General features: G+C 38.0%; 2 protein-coding genes across 2 annotated transcripts in view; both read left to right on the top strand.

Moving 5' to 3' along the window:
* Positions 1–2,557: 2,557 nt before the first annotated feature.
* Positions 2,558–20,413, top strand: DDX46 (DEAD-box helicase 46; the record flags this gene model as incomplete). The annotated part of the gene is made up of 22 exons (XM_019620330.1): positions 2,558–2,751; positions 3,010–3,150; positions 4,678–4,795; positions 5,432–5,597; positions 5,891–6,042; positions 6,331–6,444; positions 6,676–6,841; positions 7,111–7,231; positions 7,586–7,761; positions 8,272–8,393; positions 9,193–9,271; positions 11,110–11,192; positions 11,777–11,941; positions 12,185–12,347; positions 13,260–13,453; positions 14,025–14,162; positions 14,564–14,713; positions 15,351–15,548; positions 16,073–16,291; positions 16,869–17,013; positions 17,622–17,695; positions 18,406–20,413. Coding segments are annotated over 22 exons (3,126 nt in total), but the record flags the coding sequence as incomplete, so codon positions are not given.
* Positions 20,414–23,377: 2,964 nt separating this feature from the next.
* CAMLG (calcium modulating ligand) overlaps positions 23,378–23,631 on the top strand; it is a 5,295-nt gene continuing 5,041 nt past the window's right edge. Inside the window, exon 1 of the mRNA XM_031555684.1 lies at positions 23,378–23,387. Within this exon, the coding sequence (XP_031411544.1) occupies positions 23,378–23,387 (10 nt within the window). The remainder of the gene's footprint in view (positions 23,388–23,631) is intronic.

Raw genomic sequence — 23,631 nt, 5'->3', positions numbered from 1 at the left:
GTTTTTTTTTTTTAAAGTTTCTTATTGATGATGTTGGAAATATCCAAATAATTGTTGTCAGGACGGTACCTCTGATAAAAGCAGATTTTATTCGCGATTGCAATGGCGGGCGTCCCGCAAGCAGGAGCGTTCCTATGGCCACAACACGACAGCCTTTATACCCTGTTTTCCGCCCCTTGCCTCCCCCCCTCCCCTGTTTCCCCACTGGCTGGGTACTCCAGGTTCACAATCTGATCAGAAGGTTTACATTTGTTATTTGCTTGTTAATTTGTTTGTTATCTGGTGTCAGTCCTGTCGTCTCCAAGATGTCTCAATGCTCTTCTTGTTCATACTGATATGATGATTTTCTTCAGAGTCTTTGTTAAACAAAGAGTACAGAGGGGAAGTGCCTGATCTTCCTCAGTACCTTCTTCAGGCACTCCCTGAGGCATGTAACAAATTGTCCTTTTAATTTGTGCAGGATGCTCTTGCAATGTGTATGGCAAAATATACATATATACACCTATATACAGAGCGTGCATTCCTGGGGAGGGTTCTTCTAGAAAATAAGTGATGTAAACTATCAGAAACCCCCCCCTCTCAAAAAGAACTATGTCTGCAGAGACCACGAAATAAAAAAATATTATCCAATTCTAATGCAGAAACAACATTGGATTCCCACAATGAGGCGTTTATGGAATTTAAGTTTCAGCATCACCATATTCCTTTTGTCCTCTCACAGCTGATACAAACGCCTTATTTGGTGTTTTAATTAATTCAGCAGTAAGGTGGTCATAACTCCTTGTGTGTGTCGGTCACTGCTGCCAGGTGCTGTGGAGCTGCTCACAGCTGTTAGGCTTTAAACCAGCTCTGCTGTGTGCTGATGCTGTTGTTGCATCTGTATTGACTAGTTTAATCTATCATCAAATTTTAACGCTGAAACAGTGTTAAAACACAGGCTGCTAACAGTCCACAGGCTACAAAATCTGCTGGCAGCTCAGCTCCAGGTGCTGGCTCTGCATCTCTCAGGACTGTTTTGCTTACCCCAGTACAGCTTCCATTCTGATAATGTGTTTGGTTTTATTTGGGCTTGAGGGTTGGACCGAACAGAGAAGTTGGCAGAAAGCACGCACAGAACGTGGTTGTAAACCAGGCCATGGGTCTCTTCTTGTATAAGCAGCCCTTGCTGGTCCCAGTTGTGTCCCTTGCTCTCTCAGAAGCCCCATCCCTTCTGCAAGTCTTTGCTGCAAGTTCATGGCAGCTGTGTGGTGAACCAGGTTGTACAAATTAAAAAAAAAAGTAAAATGGGGGCTTTAAACTCAATTGTTTAATGTGGTTTACAGTGTTCAAAATGTTTTAAAAGAAAGAGAGAAGAAATGGTGAGGGTGAGAGGGAGTAGTGGGTGGAGAAGGGCAGGGTAGGTGTTGGATTTGCTGTAGGGAAATGCTTATCAGACTGAAATGAGATGTCGGGATTTGTTGCACATTGTAGAGGAAAATGCAAAAAGAAATCGTGGGGGGAGATGGGGAGCAGTTCTCTTGGCATTTTGTGGCTGAGATTGGAAGAAGGAAAAGATATCTGACAGTGACAGATATTCTCCACGTTCAATCGTACTCCTGGTAGGCAGAATCTGGATGTCACACTGCTACTGCACTGATTCCAAATGTGCACAGTACCAAAATATACCAACATGCTGAAATAAACTCTATTATGTTTAGCACCAATACTGTTGTCATACAACTCTGTTGGCAATGACAAAAGGGAAAGAATGTGGGGGACTTGAGGTCCTGCCTTCTCTGCTTCTTCCCACTTCCCAAGCCTAACTCTTGGGGAGTGTGGAGCATTGGTGAGCCCTGGGCTGTGGGAGGATGGATCAAGGGAATTATTCTGATGCTGTAACTGATAGGAACTGGAAAAAGAGGAGACAGTGCACTGGAGGTCCTCTGTAACGTGTATGCTTATGTGAAGATTTTCTGGGAGAAAGTACTGCTGTCTCCTGCAGTTTGATTGGGATAAGAGAGAATTAGTGAAGGGAGAAAATCTCCCATCTCCATCATACACCTTAAAGCTTTTTTCCTGTTGTTTGAATTCAGCATCTTAAAGGCATTGACCACTGAGGCATCACGTGCTCACATTTATTTTTTCTTTAATTGCATTTTGAGAGCCTTTCCTCTGAGCAGAGGTTCAAGTTATGTAGCTTATCTGAAGGAAAGTTATATAGGGATCAGCAGCAACAACAGATGTTCAGCAAACTTTATGAGATAGCTTCAAAGAGACTTAGTCTTTCCGAGCACATAATAGAAATTAGGGAATGTCTAAACAGGACATTGCTTTTGATGTTCCAGAGTTCTCGTGATATGGTCATATAAACACACTAAAACAAAAGCGTGCCAGAGTCATTCCTCTGATTTCAGGATCCTGAGGGTTGTGTGTACACTAATTGATTTTGCAAAATGACTGCAAATGTTTAGGAATTTTATAAGTACCACAAATTACCATAAATAATTCACGTGGGTATGACTAACCTCCCTTCCCACTGCAAACTGTCCTCAAACTTACTCTCACCTTTATTCCGTGACCTTACAACAGGCACTATCGGAAGCGCTCTGCGTCGCGGGGACGCTCTGGGAGCCGCTCTAGAAGTCGTTCTCCATCTGACAAAAGAAAACGTGAGGACAGGCGCTCCAGGAGCAGAGATCGGGATCGCAGACGGGAGCGGTCGCGCAGCAGGGACAAGAGGAGATCTCGTTCTCGTGACAGGAAGCGCCAGAGGTATGAGTTCCAAACACGGGAGAATGCTTGTTATCCAGTACTGATATTCTTCCTCTGCAGCTGTTTACTTTGTTGTTGTTTGTAATAGATTTTACTGCGCTTAATATTTTTGCTACTTAAATGATGTTTTGGTGCTGGTGTTTGTAAGCTCTTAGCGATCTTGATGATTATTGGATTCCTTTTAAACCTGTTCCTTAGTAGCAGGCTAAAATGATGCTGTTGTCACATGCTAAGCAAGTGCACTTTGTTTTGGGGCAGACGTTCAAGGAGTAGAGAAAGGGAACGGAGTCGGGAGAGAAGAAGATCGCGGAGCCGAGAGAGAAGGCGCTCCAGGAGCAGAAGTAGAGGCAGACGGTCTCGATCCCCCAGTCCGAGCAAGAACAGGAAGACAGAAAACAGGTATTTGTGTTCATAAATCATAGAATCAACAAGGTTGGAAAAGACCCACAGGATCACCCAGAATCATCCACGGATCACCAACAGCTTTCACTAAACCATGTCCCTCAACACAGCGTCCAAACGTTCCTTGAACACCTCCAGGGTCGGTGACTCCACCGCCTCCCTGGGCAGCCCATTCCAGTGCCTGACCACTCTTTCAGACAAGTAGTATTTCCTAATATCCAGCCTGGATCTCCTCTGGCACAGCTTGAAGCCATTCCCTCTAGTCCTATCACTGCTTACGCGAGAGAAGAGGCCGACCCCCAGCTCATTACAACCTCCCTTCAGGTAGTTATAGACAGCAATAAGGTCTCCCGTGAGCCTCCTCTTCTCCAGACCGAACATTCCCGGCTCCTTCAGCCTCTCCTCATTAGGCCTGTGCTCCAGACCCCTCACCAACTTTGTTGCCCTTTGTTGCCCTTCTTTCATTTCTCTTGTTACATTCCATATCATAGTAACTAGCTACTGTAAACATACTGATACACTGGAAGGAATCATTGGGCAAAACCAACCAAAGATTTTGTATGTAGAGCAAGGAGAATTTTCTGAGGGTACTGTAATTTCCCATCACTTAAAGTCCCTTGATGGACTAAGTATTTTTGTATTCCTCACTTGAGAGTGTGTAAATGCTATTCTGTGTATGTATTAATTATTTCTCATGCTGTTTGTTGTGGGAATGTTTTTGTAAAATGAGTAGTAGGTCCATAAGTTCTAACAACAGTCTGTATAAAGAACAAGCAGGTTGACAAAAATTTAGAAATTATGAGCAGCTGGAATAAGTCTTTTAGGATAATCGTATGGCCGGCATTAGAATTATTCAGTGGGCTGTGAAGTAATCTTAATGAGATTTAATTGGCTAACGTGAATTTTACATTTATTGTTATGAGCTAGCAAACATTTGGTTCAGATACATTTCTTTATAATAGGAAGCACATTATGATAATAAAATCTATGGTAAGTGGGCTTTGTTTTAAATGGAAGTCTGCATGTTGCATATGAGTTCTATAAGCAGCTTTTCCCAGAGAGAGGTGTTTCAGTGTCCTTCAGACAGCAGTGTATTTGCAGAGGGACATTCAAACTTCCATAGCAAGGAGCAAGATCGCTTTACACTCCCCTAGAAATAGAACAAACAGGACTTTTTTTGTATCACTTTTCAAACTGCTGTCTTCAAAGAGGTGTAGAACAAACAAGAGAACCACTGGAGTGTCTGTACTAAGTGTTCTGGAACTGAATGCTGCAGCTTGGCCCTATGAAGAAATGAGAAAAACATAACCAGAGCATGTGAACAAGTAAATTGCAATAGGTTGTACATTTCTGGCAGTTTCCATGAAACAGAGAAAGATTTTCTAGGAGATACTGTGCACTTCATAAGATATTTGAAAACACAGCCCTGTTCATGGTGTTCATGGTTTTGGTTCTATCCAACACATTTATTCCCCCCTGAGAAAAAAACTAATGTTTTAAGAAATCTTTGCTGTTACCTTTCAGATCAAGATCTAAAGAAAGGACAGAAGGTGTGGAAGTTTCCAAAGAAAAGAAAAAAGAGAAAGATGACAAGGAAGAAGAGAAAGATAAAGATACCAGTGCATCTACTGTGGCCACTGAGGTAGGAGCTCTTAGGATAATCTTTTAACTTTTAAATGTATAAACCAGGAGTTAAGATAGTCATAGATTACTGTATTAACAAAAGAAACAGGATTGGCCAGAATCCCTGCTGAGTGAGAGAGTCCCACCCTCTCCTGTTACTCCTGTCAGAGGGTGTGCTTTAGTTCTTGCCATTAGAAACGTTCTGTTCCTATTGTGCTGTCAGCAAGGGCTTCCCATGCATAGATGGGTCACGTTTTTGTTGTTGTTCTTGAAGGATTTTTGGAAGTAGAGAGCAACAAGATGGATCTTCAGTCTTATATGGATCCGTGGCTAAAATGAGTTGAAACTCAGTGATATACAATGTGCTGCTCTAATAAAAAAAGAGGAAAGTTTTGTTCATAAAGGAATTTTTAATTCATTATTATTTTAAGAATTGCGTACGTGCTACTATTGTGAAAAATAAAACAGCTGAATTTTGTATTTTAAAGCATTATATTTGCTGTTAGTGTTTTTTGTTTACTCTTGTGATAGGTCTGTGTATGCTCATTGATCAGCTTTGTGCTCAGTAACGTTTGTTTGGAAAGGTCCTTTGACTGAAGTTTAGACAAATGCCAGTGGCCGTTAATTTTCACTGTTTGATTGTTTCTTGTCATAGAATTTTGATCAGAACAAACTAGAAGAAGAGATGAGAAAACGAAAAGAAAGAGTGGAGAAGTGGAGGGAAGAGCAACGCAAGAAGGCTATGGAGAACATTGGAGAACTGAAAAAAGAAATCGAGGAGATGAAACAGGGAAAAAAATGGAGTTTGGAAGATGATGATGGTATTTCAATTTTATATGTAACATTTACAACACGTTTGTTCCTAATAATATTTTTATTATCTTTAAAGCATTTAATGACTTTTCAAAATGTGACCCATGAAATAGCAAAGCCTAAATCTTGTCATGGCTTCAAACATTTGAAGGTACTATTGAGATTAACAAACTGGAGAAATTTTTTATGAAGAAAAATGATACAGTAATAAAAATGGACTGTAATTATTTGGGCAGACTAACAATTTAACATATGAACTCTTTTTCCTCTGTTTTATTCCCATATTTCTTAATCATATTAGATGACGATGAGGAAACTGCAGAAGGAGAAAAGGAAGGCAATGAAGTTGAAGATGAAGAGTTAGATCCTTTGGATGCTTATATGGAAGAAGTAAAAGAAGAGGTCAAGAAGTTCAATATGAGAAGTGTGAAGGGTGGAGGTGGGAGTGAAAAGGTAAAATTGTGTACTGGAATATTTGTCTTTTGAAAGGAGCTTTGTGTTTCAATGTGGAAATGGTTTTGGAAAAAAGAAGGTAAGAAATAGGTTAGATCCATTTAGTGATCGTTTGCCTTCACTTGAATTTTCTGATGTTTTCAATAAGCTGATAGCATTATCCTCATAAAGATAATGTATGAAAAAACGGCGTAATGCGTTCAGAAGTACAAATATTCTGTATATTTTATACAGCATTTCTTCTATGTGATAATGCAATACTTTCTATTAACTTTTTTTCTTTTACAGAAATCTGGACCAACTGTTACCAAAGTAGTAACCGTGGTGACAACCAAAAAGGCAGTTGTAGAGACAGAAAAGAAGAAAGGGGAGCTCATGGAGAATGACCAAGATGCAATGGAGGTAACTGAAATGTCTTGTGTTTGGAACAATGAAAGTTAAGGTTTGGGAGAAACGTGAAATAAATTGATGAAAGAATGATTTGGACTCCTCTCATAGTGAGAGCAGATTTTCAGTGTCTGGTTTAATGGGCTAAGGAAAAGCTCTTGCTTCTGAGTCAAGTTTCTGTATAAACAAATAACAGCATCTCAGGATGTCATTAATAGCAACTTACACTAATTACAATCTATACAGTATTCTTCAGAAGAAGAGGAAGTTGATCTTCAGACTGCCCTAACTGGCTATCAGACCAAGCAGAGAAAGCTGCTAGAACCAGTGGATCATGGAAAAATAGAATATGAGCCCTTCAGGAAAAACTTCTATGTTGAAGTACCTGAACTAGCTAAAATGACACAAGAAGGTAAGTACAAGTATGAGCAGAACACGTTCTGATGTGTAGGGAAACAGCAAATCCTGATTCAGCATGGAGTATTCTTGAAGAAAGGAGCAAAAAAGTACTGTACAGTTCAAGACTTTGTGGTAATTTTGAAGAGAATTTGGATGGGAGAGAGAATTTTTTTTGAACAACAGAATGAAAATGAATCAGATCCCTATTACTGATAACCTCATTCTTCAAGGTAGCAAATAAATGTCAGGTTTGATTCTATTCTAATGCAAACTCTGTTTCAGAGGTGAATGTGTACCGACTGGAGATGGAGGGAATAACAGTCAAGGGAAAAGGCTGCCCCAAACCAATAAAAACCTGGGTACAGTGTGGTATTTCCATGAAGATTCTTACTGCTCTCAAAAAGTAAGCAAGTGACATACAACCAATGCAGTGCTTGATTTTGTTTATTGTGTTCTATCATACATATGTGAGAAAAACGTTCTTCGCTGCATAAAGCAGCATGTCCATGTCTGCTGATGTTGTGTGTGTAGTCATCCGAAGGTTTTGCAGTCAGTATTAAAACATTGTTACAAACTGTTCCTTCTGCCATTTGTATCATGTTGCTGCTCATTTTTAAGGTGTTTTTAGAATGATGCCGATCCATAGATGTAAATATGAATGTGTAAATCTCTCCTAGCATGACTGATGTGTGTCTGTCAAATCATATTTTGGTCTTATAATCTCTTTTTTTAATGTTTTTTTTTTTTCCCCTTTAAGACACGGCTATGAGAAACCCACACCCATTCAGAGCCAAGCTATCCCAGCAATTATGAATGGTCGCGACTTGATTGGCATTGCTAAAACAGGAAGTGGAAAAACTATTGCATTTCTGTTGCCCATGTTCAGACATATTATGGATCAGAGAGCTTTAGAAGAAGGAGAAGGTCCCATAGGTACAAAGCATTTATTTTCAAAAATACTATTTAAGTAAACAAAAGCTCAGTCGTATGCTTTAGAAGATTCTTCAGTTCTTCTCTTGTTTATGGGGATAAATGCTTACTGTTCCTATAATCCACTAGTGAACAGCTTTAGTTAACGAGCACTGTGCTGTTTGTTGTTGCTTGTGGTCACTCTATTATTTAATGTTGTATCAAGAGCACTTGTATATCCATATATCTGCAAGGGAGGCCTTGGTTGATTTTAAAACTTTTACATGTTTTCTGCCTCATCCTCATGCTGTCAGAGCTCTCTTTCTTGAAATTGCATCTTTAAAATAATACTAAGTAATATATACATAATAATTTATGTTACAGTAATAAATAATTTATGTTAGTAAGCTAGAAAGCGAGCTGCGTATACCTCATGCAAATGCTTTGAACTTCATTACAAAAGCTTATTTTTTATTGCTTAAATAACAGCATTTCTTCTATTACAACATATGATGGGTATGCTTTGCATTTCAGCTGTCATTATGACACCTACTCGTGAGTTGGCCTTGCAGATTACCAAGGAGTGTAAGAAGTTCTCAAAGACCCTTGGGCTTCGAGTTGTTTGTGTTTATGGAGGAACAGGAATTAGTGAACAGGTATGCAAAAGACATACATTGCTTGTCAAATTACTCTTGGACTTCGTTAGTCAATGCTACTTTTGAAGCAGATATAGTTAATTCTCTTTCCCATAAAATCCGGTATGTTTGCAACCTTTATTCTGAACTTTCTCTGTATGAACAGCACTAATGTAAAAGCTTAAGTGCTTGCACATAACTTAGTCTTAAACATATCGATATTTTTGAAAATTCTTAAGTGTGGTCTTTAAAATTTAAGACCTTATACGTGCACTGAGCATGACGATAATTGAACTACTTGTGAGATGTGGTGGTTGGAAAATGAGCAAGAAGCTGTATTTCTGTGAGTATTCCCCTCAGGAGTCATCTCAAACAAGAACCAGGAATGTTGGCTTTGATTTGTTGCATTATCAAATATTGCATGTCGGTGAAATTTGGAGATTAATTTCCAGGGTATTTTTCTGCTCCACATTTATGGAAATTTGATCTTTTGGTTACCTGTGTCTATCGGAGCGTGGCTTTTAAACATTGTGAATACACCACTTGTACTTGCATGACACATAGTACTTCATACAGGCTGTGAGCTGTAGTGGAAGTCCTATCCCCTCTGTAACTTCTTCAGGTTTTCAAGATTTAAAGAAATTCAGAGGTTTAAGGAAATTGCCAAGTCTATTAAATAAGCAGTTTACATTAATGAAACATCTATACAAAAGTAATTGAAAATGTATGTAGCTTTTTTGTGAAGTCATACGTGTTTCTTTTTTTTAAAGAAACAACACTAATAGTTTGTTAAATTGAGTTTACTGTCTTTTAAAATCAGATAGCTGAACTCAAAAGAGGTGCTGAAATTATTGTTTGCACACCTGGACGTATGATTGACATGTTAGCAGCTAACAATGGTGAGTAGAAAACCTTTTCCTATGGAGAATTTTTTTATATTTGTTGTGTAATTCTAACAAATTCAAAAGATCATGTATTTTGCTAAATGCTTTTATGGAATTTTCTTATATCTCTTCAGGCTGCACTATCTAGCTATTGACAATATGCAGCACTAATAATAGGTGTAATCATATATTGGCTTGGCTTTTCTGGGGGAGGACAGGAAGTGTTGCATTCTTGAAGAGTTTCTGAGAATATTTGTTAAATGTAAAACATGGTGTTCCAAATTTTTACCTTCAAGTTGTTTTGATAAGAGGTTATCTGACAGTTACTTGTTGTGTCTGCCCATTGGTCTGACATTATTGTTAGTGTAGCTCAGCAGTTACTCGCTTCTACTTGAAGAGTATTTGGCTGCTTTTATCTGTTGGAATAAAAAACAACAACCAAACCACCAGACAAAAAAGCCCTCCCTACATGATTGTGAAAGAACTGACCTTGCATCAAGTATTCAAGTTGGTTTGAACTGAGACACTGCAGCTTTAAGAGGTTTTGTCCTAGTGTAACCATTGCATGCTTGCTAGATAAAGTTTTATTATTAAATTATTCCACATCAAAACCTCTACTAAACTGTTGACATTATTTAACTTCTGTGGAAAAAGTACCTTCAAGAGATATAGAACTGGGCTTCCAAGACTTAAATCGTCAAAGGTAGGTACATTAATGCTGTTCCCAAGTCAATTTACGAAGTTAATATTTGGGGATGGAAGAGAAAGGGTGTTAAGTAGATAATGTAGATTTTAATAAATATGTATTTTGTTACTTAAGTGTGAATTCCTTTTAAAAAACGCAGCGCTAAATCACCCCCATAAAATAATTGGAAGCTTCTGCTGCAATTTGCTGAAGCTGAAAGGACCAAATTCTGCTGTAGTTTGATAGGCAGAAGCCTCAGTCTTGGTCGTAGAGAATATGAAAACATATATTTCATTTTGAGAGCACTCGACAGTGTCACTGTGCAGTTGTTTGGAAGTGAATATGTCCACATATTTATATATTTTGAGAATATGATTGCTAAATCCTTGAGTTAAATCCTTTTGATGAAAGGGAACCTCTTAGGTATTCGTTTGGGAAGGGTGTTAATTATCCTGTTCATCCTCAGCTGCAAATGTTTGCAGATACACAACCTGCTCATTTTGTTTCCAGCTGTCCCAGAGTTTGGGGTGGTCCTTATTTTTAAATCTGGTAGTGATACTGGGTAGGTTTAAATCTTTATATATTCGTTTGGAAAAGACCGCTTGCTCTGTTTTATGCATATTATTAGCAGTTAACTAGAATTACTGATTATCCTCAAATAGTTATTCCTAGCTCCAAGGAAGCATTACAGATAATATGTATAAAAGGAATTTTTCTGAGGCTGCAACAGTTAGCACTGGACTTTGCCTTCCACACATGCGCTGTAATCTCTAATATGTTTTTTTCTAGGTGGCGCTGTCAGATTATGGCTGATGTGGCTCCTTGCTTCATCTCAGTCTTAGTTTTATGATGTGTTTTGGCGAGGGCAGTTTTCTGAATTTTACAGGTTCTTCTGGCCCTATGATGGTATGCAAGAGAAGAGTTTGACAAAATAAAGGGCCTAGTGCATACTTTACACGTTTCCCAGAATGTTTGAGATTAAAATGAGAACATTGAAATTCACTTTTAGTGAATTTTTTAAAAAAAGTAATTAATGCATTTCTTGGAAGATAGTGAGAATATCCGTAACATTTAAATATATATATACATATATATAAATAAATTCCTGAGGGAAACTAAATTTCCATTTGATTTTGTTTCCCATGTGCTTTTTCCTCTCCTTTCTCAGGTCGGGTGACAAATCTCCGCAGAGTCACATATGTTGTCCTTGATGAAGCAGACAGAATGTTTGACATGGGTTTTGAGCCTCAGGTAACTGATGATATGCCTGAAAATGCTATGAACTGCTACTTTTCACTTAAAGGATTTTGCAGTACGCTATGCGATGTAACTATTAGACTGCCAATAACAGAATGTGCTGCATATAGATGACAATTTAAACGAATATTTTCATTTTTGCATTATCCTCACACTTTAGTTTTGATAAATTCTTAATTAGAACGTAATTTCTCTCTGATCTGTATACATGTGTTTGTTAGACATGCTAGACAGTAGTTGCTGGCAGCTTTGGGCAGTCAGAGCTCTTTCAGTTTTCTTCAGCTATATTGTCCTCCAAAACTAAAACCATTCCTTTGTCTCCTGAGCTGTAGAGTTTCTGCAGCAAGTCTTAGGTTTTCTTTTGGGTTGCTGGGGGTTGGCACGTTACCACTCAACTTCCTGTTGACTCCAACCTGTCTTGCAGTGTCACCTAGGTCCCAAGAGGAAATCTGCAAAGAAATATTTTGTATTCGATGTAATCCATACATTACCTAACTTATTAAATAAGACAGCTCTATATATATATGAATTTCAGTTACAGAACTTGAGTACTAACAGGAAATGTTCTCTTAAACCAGGTAATGCGCATTGTAGACAACGTCAGGCCTGACCGTCAGACTGTCATGTTCTCTGCTACTTTTCCCAGAGCTATGGAGGCATTAGCTCGGAGAATCCTAAGTAAACCCATAGAAGTGCAGGTTGGAGGCAGAAGTGTTGTCTGTTCTGATGTGGAGCAGCACGTTGTAAGTATCACACATCCACTTTGCTTATCTTCTTTCAGAAGGTTTCCAGCAATATAAAAGGAGCTTTTATTCTTAGATGTTTGGTGAGTTCTGCCACTACTGATGGATGCAGCATGGGAAAGCGACCTCCTGTTCCTGATTTTTTATTATGCTATTTTTATGCCTTTTATCCTGAGTGTGTTTAATGACTGAAGGTACAATTTATATTCTTTTTGCTTTCTCCTTTTTTCTTTTTTTTTCCAGATTGTGATTGAAGAGGAGAATAAGTTCTTAAAGCTACTAGAACTTCTGGGACATTATCAGGAGAAAGGATCAGTTATCATATTTGTGGACAAACAAGAACACGCTGATGGGTTGTTGAAAGATTTAATGAGAGCTTCTTATCCCTGCTTGTCTCTTCATGGAGGTAATCTGCAATTTTAAGGGCTCACATCAAGATCACCAACCTAGAATACCTATATGGAGTAGTGAGGAAGGAAAGCATCTTGCCTAGTTCCTGGGTAGTACCAGATTAGAATATTTTGTCATAATTAGCTTTTGCTTTGTAATTGGGGAAATATATTTGTTTCTTAATTTTGAAACAGATGGGACAGTTTTCTTCAGTTCCCTGTGAGATGTCATCAGATACCAAATCTTGTCTCAATGCAATGGGGTTGTGAACTGAATGTTAACACTTCCTAGGGAACATTACTAGCTCCGTAATGTAGAGTAGTGAACACCAGCTGAGGGAGTATTATGTGAGATGTTGTTTAAAATTCCACAATAATAGCAGCTGTTGTCTCACTTTTCTGCCTTCAAGAGGTAATATAATGGAAGTAGTTTAGCAGTGAGAAGAGGCCATCTCTGTAGGATGTTGTCCATCACAGAGTATTTGTCTCAATATGAATATTGTGCTCTTGAACGTACAACAACCAATAAGTACAAAATCACTGTTCATGTAGTGCAACATTGGAAAAGGGGAAAAAATATCCTCATTTTTTTGAGTGTTCCATTGCCTTTAGTAACCAGACAAAGTTGCCAGATGGGATCTGAGCTGAAATATGAAGTCAAGTAGAAATTATTTCAAAACTTTGCAGGATTTTGTAATGGGAAAACTGAAGTTTGAATTATTGTGGATAATAGACTAGATAGAGGTTTATTATCCTGGATAATTTATATTGCCTGTGAGTGTAAATGTATGGAAATGTTTCATAGGGTTTGAGTTTTTGAAGTTGAAGAGTATTTTGACTGATGCACAAATTCTTTTGAGTCAAAATCAGAAGGTAGTTAATAAACATGAATAAAGGCCCAGCTTCATAATGTGTCTGGTTTCCTGCAGGCATCGATCAGTATGACAGGGACAGCATAATTAATGATTTCAAGAATGGAACTTGCAAACTTCTGGTGGCCACATCTGTAGCAGCGAGGGGTTTGGATGTAAAACAATTGATGCTAGTGGTCAATTATAGTTGTCCCAACCATTATGAAGATTATGTGCACCGAGCAGGCCGAACTGGACGAGCTGGTAATAAAGTAAGTGTAATCACTTGCCTGTTATTGTTAGTACTGAAAAAATGGCCTTATTTACTGCTTGATAAAGGTGTTCTCGAGGGGTAGCTACAGAGGGAATATTTTGGTATTGATGTGAAGAAGGTTTTCTTTTAGAGTGCCTTTACGGTTTTTGAGAGATGATGTGTAAAATACACTCTGAATTTTAGCACTGCGGAAGTTGGAATTTATATTTTCTTCTGCCATATGGATGTCCTTTTAAATTCCATTTGTAGCTTAAAGTTTGGTGTTTTTTCACCATTGCAAATGGGCCTCACTAAGGTTTTCTTTTCTGAACTTGCAACCATGAAAGGGTTGAAAGGAAAGAGTTCAATTTCTGCCATCTGTGGTTGATTACCTCTATATCAACTTCCTGGGAAATCACATTATTCATTCTACAATCCCACTGAAAGAAAAAAAAAAAAAAAGCATGAATATCACAGTTATTTTTATTGACCAGAAAAAACAGCATCTCTTCAAGGGCATGACAGTAATGTTAGAGATAAAGTTTCTGTAGAGGTTGTTCTTTACCATCTTTTAAATTAATTTTGACCAGGGATTTGCATATACATTCATTACTGAGGATCAGGCTCGGTATGCTGGTGATATCATCAAGGCTTTGGAATTATCTGGGAATCCAATTCCTGCTGATTTAGAGAAGCTCTGGGCTGACTTCAAAGAACAGCAGAAGGCTGTAAGTAATCTTTTATTCCGTAGTGCACTTTGCTCTGTGTTTAATGCTGTGGGTCCGGTTGTGCACTCTGTACAATTGTGAGTCGTTGCTGAGTTCATTGAGAGCACACACATGTGCTGAGGTTTTGAGATTTAGGGATTTGTTGTTGTTGGTTGGTTTTGGTTGCTTTTTGTACAAAATCCCGGTTGTGTATTGCTTCTGCCTGCTGAATTAACACAACTGTTTTTATTGTACTTCATTGTAAAGTACAGTATTGAAAATTTGAAGAGCTTTCTAAACATCTAGGGTTTGCTTTTTTAGTAACTTTAATTATTTTTGTATTTCTATAGTTATCTTATTACTTTGGGAAATTGATTTTAAAACTTCAGTTTATAGATGGAAACACACTGTTTTTATTTTAGGAGGGAAAGCTGATTAAAAAAAGCAGCGGATTCTCTGGCAAAGGCTTTAAATTCGATGAAACAGAACAGGCCTTGGCTAATGAAAGAAAGAAGCTACAGAAAGCAGCTCTTGGCTTGCAAGATTCAGATGATGAAGATACAGCTGTTGATGTAAGTGCCTGAAGTTTTTTGAGGATTTCCAATGTATTCATGTGTTGTTTTTTTCCAGTAGGTTACAGAGCATGCTGCAGAATGCATGGATTTTTGTTATGACATGTCCCATGCTGCTGATTTAATCAATTATATTCCATGGGTAGATGTGTATTCTTCGATAGAGAAGATGTATAGCTCTCCTATGAAGATCTTGAAAATATGTTCCTGACCAACTGGTGTTTTATACATAAAATATGTAGTGATGTAAATGTCACAGAGGTTAATACTGATACTAATCTTCCATAAATGAAATGGGATAATTGTCCCAAACTGCAGTTGCCTTCAATTACAAACTTTTTTTTAATGTGTTGTGTTTTAAAGAAATTCACAGTGGCCTTTTTCTATTTCTAAATCCTTACTAGGTCTCTTTCAAAATGTTAGACTCATTTTTGTGAACTTGCAAGTAAATGCTACGTTCAAGCTTACTCCTGATTAGTAGATCTGTTCAGTTTGTTCTGTAGTTCTGAGCATGCTTCCATCATTTATGCAAGATTTACCTGTGAACCGTGTGAACTAAATTGTCCTTAGTGTTTTCTGTCTTTAAGATGATTTTTAATGGTAAATGCAGTGATTTAATAATATTTATTTTGGTCAGATTGATGAACAAATTGAAAGCATGTTCAATTCAAAGAAAAGAGTAAAAGACATGGGAACACCAGGATCATCAAACACTCCTACGCCATCAGCTGGTAATGCAGAAAAACTGGAAATTGCTAAAAGATTGGCTTTGAGAATCAATGCCCAGAAGAATCTTGGAGCAGAGGCACAAGTATTTGTCCCCTTCCATTTTAAGGTAAGCCCTTTACAGTGAAACAGTTTTTCATTTTGTGACTGCTGTTTTGTTCATTGTTTCTTCTCTCTGATGTTATACTGCAATATGTAGCTCATTATGTAGCTGCTATCTCAGTTGAAAGTTGTCGTTTTAGTAATTGAGCTAATTTAATACGGAAGTGGAAATATTTTGTCTGCCTTGGCAAAAAAGAAATCAAATTGTGTAATTTTATCAGTAATGAGAAATGAATTTGATTTTAGCAGAGCTGCAGAATATCTTTATCTGCTGTAGCACGTAATGCACAGTTTGGACTTGGGGAACGTGGTCTAGTACTTCCAAAGGTATTTTGAGCTGGAGGTGTGAAAGACAATTAAGATCTTCTGTACGCAGGGACATTCTGAAGATGTATTTGTATGTTGGCATTTATAATATGTAGAAAGCTTTAATGAAACCCTTGCTGGCTTGCGTGGGACTTGTTTGGATTACATTGTTTTCAATATGGACCTGTTCTTCTTTCTCTTTTTTTGATTGGTTGGTTTTTACAGGACGTGATGCAGCAGGCTACAAATGCTATCCTTAGGGGAGGCACAATTCAAGCTCCTACAGTATCTGCTAAGACCATTGCAGAGCAATTGGCTGAAAAAATCAATGCTAAGCTGAATTACGTACCTATAGAGAAGCAGGAGGAAGAGAAACAGGATGGTGGACAGAATGAATCTTTTAAGAGATATGAAGAAGAATTAGAGATCAATGACTTCCCACAGGCAAGTAAACATTTTGCTAATGACCATTGTTTAACAAGTACAGCTTGGACAACGGTCACTCCAATAACATGTTTTATTTCTATTTCTTATTCTAGTTGAAATCACTACATCTGTGGTTACTTTTCAGTGTATTGGCAGTGAGTGCTTTGGATGTATTACATGTATTACACACAATATCCCCAAAACAAGCATCCCTTACTATACAAAAATCTTTTTACCCTCTTCTACTGACTTTCTCATATCCAAACCTTTGACACTGTCTAGTGTTATGTTTGAGAGGTCATACTACTATCTATGACTCTGATACTGTTCCTTTTTGTTAAATGGAAGTACACAGAATATTTGCCCTGGAGGTCTAGTCTTCCTGCAAAAAGTATTAAATAAAATATTTCAGTGCTGTTTCAAAAAATTGTAAGAAGTTACAGGTTTTAAACTTCCAGTGTAGTAAAACAGAAGGTCTTTAGGAGGTCTTGCTTCTGTAGTACTGTTGTTTGTCTAAAAGGTCAACTATGCTTTGAAATGCTGTTGTGTTGATGCTTTTCTGCTTGTTGATTCTCCTGTATCCTTTCCCTTGCAGACTGCCAGATGGAAAGTTACCTCCAAAGAAGCGCTACAGAGAATCAGTGAATATTCTGAAGCTGCTATTACAATCAGAGGAACTTATTTCCCTCCAGGCAAAGAACCCAAGGAAGGAGAGCGAAAGATTTATTTGGCTATAGAGAGTAAGCATTTTTTCTTTAAATATTTCAATGAAATATACTACTCTAGTTTCATTATTAAGCATGGAATCTCTACAGTCAAAGTGTTTGGATGCTCGGTTACAGACTTGCTGTGGTTACTTGGCAGATAAATGTAATTACTAAGGAAGCATTCATTTGTCTCAGTACCCTTTGGCAGATGATCCACGGGGAGCACAGAGATGCTGCTCCTGAGAAGGCTGACCTGCTACAGAACAGTAGCAAACATTGATGAGATCAGTTTGGGGGAGAAATAAGCACAAAAATGTTGTTTGTGACCACGTGAAGTAAAGAGAAAAATTGAATTTATGGGTTTTGGCTGAAAAAGGAATAAGAAACTATATCAACTACCGCAACAGAAACTTTGCAAGCTTTGTGGTGATTGAGTGCAATCTTTCTTAAAGATACTTATACATTTATTTATGAATACTGTAATTTACAACTGTCTGTTTTAAGTATTTTCCTTACAACAGACTGTCCTTACAACAGGCATTCTATACAATACTAATGTGTTCATCAACAAATAGTTGAGGATATTTGGCTTTACAGTGTTTGTGAAAATAGCCAACATCGTTTAACTTTTTTGTCTTCAGGTGCCAATGAATTGGCTGTACAGAAAGCAAAGGCAGAAATCACACGACTTATAAAAGAGGAGCTTATTAGATTGGTGAGTGAAATGTTCAGAATGCAGAGAGAAAATGCTTCAACTAATGCTTTATGAAATTGATCTCTACAAATGTTGGTACTCTGGCACACGTTTATATTAATACCAGGGACTGGAACCTGTAGAAGTTTAAAAATAAAAATAAAAATCATTGAGCAGCCCAGAAAATACATTACTTTGTTCAATATGGCTGTTATCCAGCCACCAGATGGAGATAACACCTTAGCAGAGCACCCCTTAAATAATCAACTCTTCATTTATTTCCTAATTTCAATACCATCAAGCAGGGGGGGAGGAGAATTTATTCCCCTTATTTTAATCCTTTGTATGTCCTCAGAGATTTAGTTTGCTATAGCATTACAGCATACCCAGCTGATAATCAGCTGTGTACATTTTTTTTTTCCCAATAAGATACTTCTTGACAAATAGTGGTGTGAGTTCTGTGGCTGAGGAAACCATGGCTTCCTCTGAAATAGCCCAAGTGTGACTATGTTACATTACTGCCTTTGTTGTTTTCCTTTTAAGGAGTCTTTAAAGACTTACTTTTTTCTCAAAATTATTGACCTCTGCACACAAATGTTTCACAAAGGAAGGAGGTTGCTAATGGACTGCTTATTTACATGTAACATGGATTTATTATGAGTGAGCTTTTATTGCAATTAATTTCTCCATTTTTGCTTTTAACCATTATTTATTCTCTCCTCTATTTGCAGCAAAATTCATACCAACCAACCAACAAAGGAAGATACAAAGTTCTTTGAGTACTTGGAGCAATCTGTCTGCTGGTGGCTGGTGTGTGAGACTTCGTGGCTTCTATTGTTTTTGCTGTTTACACTGCTTATTGTAAATTAAGATTTTTTTTTTATTTTGTCTTGCGGACATTTTTTAACAGAAAATTGATATTTGCTGAGACATCTTAATTCTTTCCACTAAAGTTAGCAGTCTTAAAGCAGACCAGTTTTGGCAAAGCATGACTTAATTTAAAAGTGCAGTTTATATACTTTACACCATAAAGAATATAAAATAAAATGATTTTAATTTTCCTGACAGGCTATGCTGTTAAGTAAATTAAACAGTGTTGGGATTTGTGTTGGAAATTGTTAGAATGTACCTGCTTCATATTGCGGGGAGGATTCACATCATATCAGTTTATACTGGAATAATGATAAAACACCAAAATAAAGGCAGGATTTTTTCCTGATTGATCCATAGTATCTCTCTGGCTGGTTCCACTCACAGAAATTCCCTGTACAAATGTCCATCTAATGTCAGAGAGAAATACTTGAGGTCTGGTTTTTAAATCTTCTCATCCCTTTTGTCTTCCATTTTGTCCTTATGATCCAGGTTACAGAATAACTCTTCAGTGTTTTTTTTCTTTTTTTCTTTTTCTTCTTTTTTGTAAAGTGGAATGTTTTGTAGTACGAAAATAATTTCCATGGTTTTTTTTTTTTCTAAACATCAGAATTTTAGGATTTTATTTTTTTCTTCATTCTCTGACATAAGAATGAAAGCCTGTTTCATTTAAAAAGAAATACTCAGAGAGAGAAAGAAAAAAGAGAGAAGCCTCTTTTGTAATGAATATATGACTTTGTCACAATTTTACAGTGTTCTTATATACACATTTAATGTGATTGTCCTTGGGGTTGTTGTCTTTGTTACTGTTAGGACATGGCTTTAAGTAGAAATTGATAACAATATTTATGAATTGGATCCACGGAATTTGACTATCATTGCAGTCAGTAAGCTACCACATTACTGGGACAGGCAAGAACTGACTTTTTTTTTTTTTTTGAGGTCTCATCCACATAATCATTAGTATTTGTGATGGACTCCTTACTCTAACCGTTTAGCTTTCCTCACTCTACTTATTTGCAGCATAAACAGCAGTAATTGAACCATCTTGTTCTGGCAGCTGCACGACTTTGGAGGTGATGACTTTCAAAAGGACTTTTGTAGAAAGCTTTTCTTAGCTGACACTGAGAAGAAACGTGTCATTTTAAAGTAGCTGTGTATATACTGCTTTCATTCTGGTGAAGACAAATCGTACAATCTGCATCATAGCTGTATAAATTTACAACTTTGGTTTCCAATCTTCAGGTAATTCAAATGGCCATTTCCATTTGCTTACAATTGTCTGTTATTCTCATGTTTGTGTCTTACTTTCAATACGGAAAAGGGAAGTAATGATGATATTAACAGCATACATTCAGTATAAAAACACCCATAATGTAACACTTGCCAGTGTTAATCCAGTAAGTCCTTGGATAGAACAAAGAGAAGCACGCAGTAATGCATTTAAAAATTTAAAATAGAAATCTCAAGCTAAAAATTTATGGTTTCCTTTAAATACATCAGGTTTCTTTCTGTTAAAAAGTGGATGTTGATATGTTTCATACAACTTTGTGCAATTGTTTCACCTTCTGACACTGTCCTCCAAGAAGAGTAACAGATTTGGATGTATTTCATGAAGAGCACTTTCAAGTTTGGACAGTCGGACATTTCTTTAGAAATCTTGTTTCAAAATGTTCGGATATATATTGGTATCTCCTAAAAACAAACAGAAGGGCACGAAGGAAACATTCTTGTGATTTCCAGCTTTGCTCTGTTGGATTTCAGAGCTGAAACAATGTCTAGTCTTTAAACTTCCTGGGGTTTTTAAATGCAATGTCAATATTCCTATGTTTTTTAAATTCCAGCAAAAATAAAAATAATTTCAATGTATATTTTTCAGAAACAGTCTTTTCGAAGAACTTACCTGTTTTATACCTTGCTTCCACATTTTCTTTGAGTTAGCCTTATACTGTTTGGAGTAGGAAAATATGTATAGTAACTATTGCTTGTCATTTTCTACTAGAAATGCAGTAGGATGCAGATCAGACTCAGTTAATAGGTGCTGCTGCTGGGAAGGAAGTTGCAGTAAAGGTGTCTGAATACATGGAAACAGGAGCTAAATGCATATAAAACAGAAGAAAGAAATTCTCAAATTAACAAGTATACAAGGTAAAAAAGAAAAAAATAGCGGAGGTGAGAATAAAACCTGAGAGAAGAGAGAATTAAATACTGGAAAGAGTGCACTTGGTTATTCCCATATGTGTACAGGGGAATATAGACCAGAGTTTTATAAACATCTCTGTTTCAGTGCTTTCCCAGGAATCTGACCTGGGCAGATTCCTGTCCCCAGCTGTTGGAAGAGTGCAGGGGTGATGTGCTTACATTTGTTTGTTAGAACAAGCTCTGCTTATGAGTTTTGTTACCTACCCAAGGTGAAATGTTCCTAGCTTTCTAAGTTACCCTGGTGCTTGCAGTGCTTGAATAAACAGGGAGTGGTATTTTGGGTGGGTAAGTAAAGAAATATTTTGTCCTGGGTCACGGACAAGTTTTTGCTTATGTTCATGAGAAACTGCTGTTATTTCAGAACTACTGCCATGGTTAAAGAAACAAATATGTTTATTTGTAAGAATGGAGCCTGTGGAGGTTGCCAGAATTAATTTTTAATCTTCTGTCACACACTCTCAGTGCTGTACAACTCAGTGCAGCTTTTTTCTAAGTTAGCCTGAATGCCCTGTAAGTAGGCTGGAGATGAACTGAGGTGCTCAGCCTGTCAGTGTTGGTGTAAAACCAGCCCTTGCCACAAGTGTAATCGCAGTGAGTTATTCATGAGCGTCGTGCACGGTCCCTTCCCTTCCCTACATCCGATCCCAAGATCAGGATGTGTGCGCGCACGCTGACCTCACGTGATGCCCGAGGAATGCACTTTCCTTTTGATTATTTTTCTTGACCCAGATCGCTTCCAAATATGGTCTCAGCTTAAACAAGTTTGTATTCTTAGAGCTTGGGCGTTTGCAGAAGAAATTCTGGCTTCCAACTAACTGTAGTGGCACGGGGGGAGCGGAGGCGGAGAAGAACCTAAAAATGTAAAGATAAAAGGTGCCCAGCTGGACTCCTATTTGTCCCAAAATGTACATTTTGTACTGTGTTTATATGATGGTAGACAGGAAGATTTGTTTTGATATTTTTAGCTACAGTGGAAACAATTGTTTTTAAATAAATGACTATTGCTGAGTGATTGCCACCCAAACACTGCTTCTCTGAGACTTCTCATCTGAAACAGATTTAAATGGTTTTTTTATCCAAACTAAGAGAAAATTGTTAAGCTAATCAGCATAAGCAGAGGTAAAGTAGTTAATACCTCAGAAATTACTAGTTGTAGTGAGCTAAACAATTATTAATAACCTACTATGAAGTGTGTGATTATTATTTTATACTTTGACCATTCTAAGTATGAAGTTTATCATCACAAAAATGTTTCTTAGAAAAACAGATAGCACTGGGCAACTGCTCTGAAAGTTACTGCTTAGTAAGGGAAATGTTATACTTAACGAAAATCCTTAATCTTAACGAAAACATACATTTCCTCTGCCCGTGTACGTTAGCAAACAAATGAATTTTTAGCTCCAGTAACTTGTTCTTAAATAGAGCATTGGTCATGACAGTTACAGCTCTGAATTCTCACAGCTTGCTCAGCATTCCGTGTAGCTGAGGACAGCACTGAGCTCCTGTGACTCTCTGTGTTGGCAACAGGAGGAACTTGTGCTCAACTTGAAAATTTGGATCCATCAGAGACCCAGTGCAGGAGAATGGGATTTTGTGGTCTAGATGTAGGGAGAGGCAGCAGTTTGTTGCATTACCTTACAGATAATGTGATTGTCTGCTACTGGTAATGATAACTTAGAGAAAGAAAGTGGGAATCAAATTCCCAGTCTGTGCAATAGCTATGCTTCAGACCCAGGGAGATTTCACAAAACAAGGCAGTCACAGACACATTTGTCTTTTTGTTTGCTTGCTGTTTTTATTAGCGGCATGTGGATGAGGAAACCAGACCCCACTGCTACCAGATTAATATTTGAGCACTGTGGCACTGAAGGTGACTCATCTGGAATTGGTTTGCCCAGGGCACAATGCAGAGCAGCCACATGGGCACAGCACTGCATAAAGACACATCCAGCAGCAGTCTCAACAAGAGCCCGATTCAGGTTTCACAGCACCGTGGATGGAACCTGTCCCTGCTTCCATTTCCAAGTTCACTGCTGCGTGGTGCTGTCAGCATTTCCGCATTCTGTTAAGCTGATGTTTTTTTTCTGGACAAGGCAGGAGCCTGACTTCCATCACTTTGTACACTAATCTACTGACTAAACATAAGATACCAAAGAGGTTCTCAAATTTCTGTTCTTGACTTGAAGTGCGTTTCCAATGAGTTAGAAGCAATAGAAGCTCATAAATAAATGCAATCATTTGCTAAATTAAGCTGAATAAATGCTGATTTCCCTGCTGCTTTATGTTGGAAGTGGGGATTTCTTCACGCATTGGGAAGCACCGGCACAGCCACTGGCTGTGGCAGGATGTTTCACAGCAACTGTCAGCCTGAAAAGCTCTGAGTATAATAAAAATGGAATATCAGGGGGTTGGAGAACGTGTGCATTCCTTCAGGTGACACTCAGGGGTGTATGTAGTATTTGAGAACTTGTACAGCGTTATTATGGACTGATATCTAGGTGCTGGCAGCAGGCCAGCCGGTGTGGCTGAATATATGGCACTGTTGCTGTTGGAGTAATTAAGAGCACTGATTCTAATCAGTTGGCCGTGCCCTCCTGTGGGCGTTACTGTGTCGTTTCACTGGTCCCGACGATGGCAGGAGGTTGGATGGTGGGAAGCGCTGGGCACAGTTCTGCGTTCTGTGAGGACTCTGAATACTGTCCAAAGGTACAAAGCTTTGTTTTTAACAATCTGCCCTTGCACTCTTACATAAACTCTTCAGAACACGGATGGATAAAATAGGGCAAAATGCTTAACGAGCGTCAGTATTCCTTGCAGCCTGCGAGATGGCTGTGGCATGGGGCACGGACCGGGGCTTACAGGAGCTGCGGCGCAGGGCAGCGCTC

Source organism: Meleagris gallopavo, chromosome 15, assembly GCF_000146605.3.
Source record: "Meleagris gallopavo isolate NT-WF06-2002-E0010 breed Aviagen turkey brand Nicholas breeding stock chromosome 15, Turkey_5.1, whole genome shotgun sequence".
Lineage (NCBI taxonomy): Eukaryota > Metazoa > Chordata > Aves > Galliformes > Phasianidae > Meleagris > Meleagris gallopavo.
The sequence above is the reverse complement of the archived record's forward strand: the minus strand, read 5'-3'. Positions and strand labels throughout refer to the sequence as shown.